The sequence below is a fragment of the Nelumbo nucifera genome, chromosome 2 (genome assembly GCF_055504915.1).
Source record: "Nelumbo nucifera cultivar China Antique chromosome 2, China Antique-T2T, whole genome shotgun sequence".
In the NCBI taxonomy this organism is placed as follows: Eukaryota; Viridiplantae; Streptophyta; class Magnoliopsida; order Proteales; family Nelumbonaceae; genus Nelumbo; species Nelumbo nucifera.
Window position 1 is genome coordinate 64,646,183 of NC_142650.1, and position 5,536 is coordinate 64,651,718.

The 5,536-nt window shown below is 36.6% G+C and overlaps 1 protein-coding gene across 1 annotated transcript; it reads right to left on the bottom strand.

Moving 5' to 3' along the window:
- Positions 1 to 284: 284 nt before the first annotated feature.
- On the bottom strand, positions 285 to 4,047 carry LOC104607639 (peroxidase 27-like). The gene is made up of 4 exons (XM_010273315.3): positions 3,719 to 4,047; positions 3,427 to 3,615; positions 985 to 1,150; positions 285 to 898 (listed from the first exon to the last, which is right to left on the bottom strand). Exons 1-4 carry the CDS (start codon positions 3,941 to 3,943, stop codon positions 486 to 488), a joined length of 993 nt encoding a protein of 330 aa, XP_010271617.1. The 5' UTR covers positions 3,944 to 4,047; the 3' UTR covers positions 285 to 485.
- Positions 4,048 to 5,536: the final 1,489 nt, after the last annotated feature.

Consider the following 5,536-nt stretch of genomic DNA (forward strand, 5'->3'; position numbering starts at 1 on the left):
AGGGATCACCATTTTTGGTGATTCCGATTTTTGAAGAATGGCATGGCATCCAATATGTCTCCAAGAAAAGAATGATTCCAAGGAAAAAGAATCACCCTTGTACCAAATAAACTGCTTACATGACATATATGATACCAAACAACAATTTTTGGATAATCGGCAAGGAGGAATCATCATGGATGCCAAACATCACCGTAATGGTCCACTTAATACTGGTCCAATCCAACTTTTTGGATTGGATTCCGATTGGACCCAACCCAAGCCCAGTCAGGAAGGCGGTTTGAAATTTGCATCAGTTTCTTGGGATGTAAAATTTTCACTACAAATGAATACAAATAAGATTAAAAACGTGTAAATTTTGCGTCTGGGTTAGGATTTGGGCTGCAGACAAATGGAGTCAAAGAGTTGGATATATAATGATTCTATTCTTTGTTACATTTTCATACCTTACTTGGTCATTAACAACCTCTCTCAATCTCACTGAACTAGAAGTTAACAAAAGCACAACGTTTCCTGATTTCACCTTCTGTTCCTGTAATAACTCCAATGTTACCCAAGTTGATCATAGCTTCAGCAAAATCTTTCAAGAAAGTAGACGACACAGCAGAAGCAGCCTGGCTGATAACATAATCTCTGGTCTCATTATCATCAAGAAGAGCAGCATCAGATTGGAAGATTCCCCTTCCTTCTGCTACAACCTTGTAATAATCTTTGTTGAAAGTTTTGAAACTTCCCGGATCCAATTCTACCACTGTAGTCACATCTCCTCGCTTACATTTCTTCTTCAACTTAATCGCATATTTAGGATCCAGTGAAGGGTCTGTATCACCCCTACCACTGAAATTGTACAAGCGATCACTAAAAATAGAGCAGTGAGAACGCCCAATTGTGTGCGCACCTGAATGATGCAATCAAGGGGAGATCAAGTGAGCATACAGCCCTAAAATTCTAGTTAAGAGTTGAGAGCTTTCCAAGCTTCTATACCTGAAAGGACAACGAGGTCTTTTGTGCTTAGACCTTTACTCTTAAATGATGTCTTTAGTCTTGTGATGTTTGAAGATGGAGGTGGTAGATTTTCTGTGATCTCTGAGTCTATGGACACTCTTCCATCTCTTCTTCCTGTGGGAACTTCCCAAAACGGACCCTTCAACTGAAATTAAAGTAATCTTCTAATTACTTACACCAGGCCTTCACTGATAAATCAGTAATTTACAGAGACAAGCTTGAAGATGCAGGACACTTGAATGGTCGTCTATATGTATCCACCTTTTATTACATACTGCCTTATCAAAGCAACATTGGTCTACCAAAGCTTCAATAATGTTATTTTAATATTGAACTTGCTTACAAGAAGCAATTTATTCTGATTACATGACAAGGATTTTAGGTTCAGATCAATGTTATAAGAGATGGCCCGAACCGGACGGTTGGACTGTGAAGATCAAATGAACAGATGAACCTTCCGGTTAACCGTAAAACCAAGACCTAACTTGGAGATAAATCCAATTGTGGACTATACAAAGAAGACCCTGTGAAAATCTAATACAAAGTGAGATGTAGTCTGTTCAAAGAGGAATATTTTTTCTTATTTTTTATGTAAATTACGGGTATCCACTGTACTTAGGAGGTGTGTCACTTAGGGGTGTTGTTTTTCCGGATTTTAAGAGGTGTGATACTTGGGGGTTTTGTTTTTTGGGATTTTAAGAGGGGGAAAGTTGATCAAATTAGCAAACTATGACCATTCAATTAATTCCAACCATCCAAATGATTTTAAATAATCTAAAAACTATTCAGATATTAAAAGTAAGGATTCGACTATGATGACGTTGAGACATAATATCGAAAAAAAATTTATAACCAAATCAACGGGCATCATCATGTAACCAATGAGGTGGATTTTTGTCAAATGAAAAAAAAAGAAAAATCAAGGGATTGATTGATAAAGACTTTCCGGGGTATCATGTCTTTCGGTCATTAAAAAACACAATAGTTTATATATTTAATACTTGATAATGAATGAAATTTTAGAATGCAGGTGTGTTAATTAATGCCATGCATTTTTTGTCATGTCACATTCGTTTTGACCAGTGTTTTTAAAACCGGACTAGAAAATGCAGGAATCGGTCACTTGACCAGTTCTGTTTTACTTCATAACAGTTTTTTTTTTTTTGCCAAAAATGGTTGATTTGATTAGAAAATTATTGATTCGGGTGATTGAATTATTGATTCAGACAATGGTTTTTAGTCATTTTTTCATCTGTTCGGATTGGACAGTTAGACCATTCAACCTAAGAACCGAACCCAAAACAGATACTCTAGTCCGATTTTTAAAACCTTAATTTTGACTGAATTTTGGTTGTATCGATTTCTTTATTCTTGATGTTGAATTATTCACAAACGTACTGACGACAATCCGTTGTTAACCTGGATGGCTGAACCCAGACACCTAACTGGGCAGCCGAATTGGAAAATTGAGTCTACTACCTGAGAGGATGCTTCTAGATATGACTCTGTGGAAGACTCAAAATGAAGGGCTGAGCTGAAGTTTCAGTTAAACAGATTCAGATGCTTTGAAGCGGACAGCCCTTCAAATGGCTGACTAACAGCCAATTGGGCCTCTCCGGGTAGGCTGTCTATACATATATGTTGGCCCACCTCGGAAGAGTCTGGATATGCTCTTCGAGATCGGCTTCCATCAGGACGAACATGTGCCCACACTGTTTTAACAGTCATTTACAACCTTGCATTGAGAATATCTTTCCATGAAATAAATCATGTAAGTATAAAGATATTTTTAATGCAAAGCAGTAAAGGCTGTTTGAATGGACTTTGCCTGGACTGAAGCCGAACTCATGCCTCCTCACACCAACCTTACAACTTGTTCCAACCTCAATTGTGAACATCTCCTGTATTATTTATTTATGTGTTTTGGGAGATATTCTCAATACATGGTGGGATTTATATTCTTCACAGAACGCACTTTACAGCATATCCCACCATGTATTAGGAACATATCCCTATCTTGTATGTGAGGTTAGTGTGAGTGTGAGAAGAGCTGTATATGTGAGGAACAGATCTGGACTCCTCTCCGGTACAGAGTGTAAAACCAGAACAACAGTGGGCTTCATTTGATGTACGTATACCCATGCATATCCATGGTGTCAAAGCATCATCTGTACTCAGACAGGTCTGACCAACTCAACTCGTATGGCTGATAAATATTTGCCACACAAAAGACTCCAAAGCAATCCCAAAGGCTCAGTTTGGAAGGAGTACAAATACAAATATATATATATATATATATAGTATAAATACAAACAAAATAATACAAAATACAAGATTTGCACTCTACATATTTGTATTTGTACTCCCTTCCAAATGGAGCCTAATGTATAAAGAGACTATTATTCATTAATTAGTTGTTACCATGAAAACAGCATCTCTAACTACCAAGGCCAGGATATCTGCACAAGAGACGACTCCAGGACATGCCTCTTCCACTGCAGCTTTCACAGCGTCAATGACATGGAACCCTCTCAGGCTTTGGTTGGGACCCGAGGCTTTCTCTGTTTCATTGTTTTCAGTAGAATCCAACAGCACTGAACCATCACATCCCTGCAAATAACACCTACTGCTTATAATAAAGTTATAACCAAAGAAGAAGAAGACTAATCAAGCTAGTACTGATGGTATATGGTATGCTTGATCATGTACCTACCCTAACAAAGCAGTCATGAAACTGCACCCTTAGTAGAGGAGCTGCAAGAGAAGGGTCTTCTAAGATGTAAGGAGTGGTCGTATTTCTGATAATAGCCTCCGCTGGAGGGCATGTCTTCCTGTAGAAACCTACTTGCAGGCTCTGTCCATCTACTGCAAGCTCTGAGAGGACAACCACCATAAACAACTGTTGAAGGAACACTTGGAAAAGCCTCAGGGTAGCCATGGTTGCCCCTCAATCTTATTGATGAGCATACCTCAACTTTGTCAACTTGGATTTAAAGCTTTGTGCTTGGAAATTGAAGTTAAGTGATTGAGGAAGAAATTTCATATATATTTTAATACTTGTTATTGCAATATGATCATGTGGGTATATAATATCTAATCCTAATTGAAGAGTCAAAAGGACCAAAACAGAAGACGTATAGAGCCAAACAACCCAAAAGATTAGATAAATTAAACCATGCGTTTAAGCAGTTCAGACTTAGCATAGGAAATTCTTTTTTTGACTTAGAATGAAAGAATGTGAAATAAACTTTTACATTCAATTTCCACCCAACAACTCCTAAAATGGCTTAATTTACAAAAATCTTTTGTTTTGTTTTCCTTCACTTTTGTACTTTTTTTGTAAAATTAAGAATATATATTTTCATATTTATTTTATTTAACTAACCATCCATTTTTGGGTTTTGGATAACATATATATATAATTTTAAAAGACAAAGGTCCATCCCTAATAACTGAGAAAAAAAACATAAATAAGCATTTTTTTTTGTACATAACTAATAAAATAGTGAAAACAAAATTAAGATTTGTACCAGATTTTTTTTTTTTTACGCCTGATGAAAAATGAGATTTGTACCAGATTTAGGAGTTAGTAGGTATAACTTTGGAAATGAGGAAAATTTGTGCAAAGAATTTTCTGCAGTATACATCCTTAATTGTCATAGGAAACAATCAAACAAATACCATACCTTTTTTGGTAATTTTCCCATAGCCTAAAGGAGCAATCGATAAAGGTTTGAACAGAAAGAAAAGAAGCATAAGTAATTAACCATATAAATCCAACTATTTCTGGCAGTGATTATTGAAGACCTCCAAATTCAAGATTCTTGAATTTGGAACATTTGGAAGTGACAGGTGTTGGAAAATTGGGTTTAAAACTTTTTTTTTTTCAGTTGGTAGTGGGAGTACAACTTGAAAGAAAAGGATAGATGAGTTGTAGTGAGATAGGGAAGGTGGAAAATGAGGGAATGGTGAGGTGATCTAAGAAGGAGAAAGAGGCAAACCAGAAGTTGTGGGGACTTTGCATTCAGGCTTCGCAGTTTGGGAATAAAAATATTTTTATTTTAAAAATAGTCAATACATAACCAAAATTTGGCTTGCGCCTGGAATATTTAAGTCTTTCTCTTGGGCTGTGTTTGGTTATATTACAAAGTAAGAGAGAAACAGAAAGTTGAGAAATGTTTTTATCTGTTAACAAATATTGTGAAATTGCTTAAAAACTCTCTCAAATTTCTGTTTCATTCTTATTTTGTATCAAACCAAACATAGCCTTAATTAGGGGTGAGCAAATGGGTAGGTCCTACCCATAACTGAAGGGAACTGATCTTGAATCGGCCTTGAACTGACCCTACCTAATCGGCCTTGAATCGGCCTTTGAACCGACCCCACCTAGGTCGGTTATTCCTCCAGGGTTAAGGGATTTATCCTATTCGAACCAACCTGATGAACTGGTCTCGGTTGACATTGATAGAATTGGCCTTGGAACCAAATTTGTCTTGAAATAAACCCCAAAATAATTTTAATGATGTAAAGA

Bases quoted from the DNA above. Each gene is read 5' to 3' on its own strand.
- LOC104607639 (XM_010273315.3), bottom strand. From the start codon at position 3,943: ATGGCTACCCTGAGGCTTTTCCAAGTGTTCCTTCAACAGTTGTTTATG. The intron at 3,616-3,718 runs GTAGGTACATGA...TGTTATTTGCAG, and splicing joins TTCATGACTGCTTTGTTAGG to GGATGTGATGGTTCAGTGCT. The intron at 1,151-3,426 runs GTAACAACTAAT...CTTTAATTTCAG, and splicing joins TTAGAGATGCTGTTTTCATG to TTGAAGGGTCCGTTTTGGGA.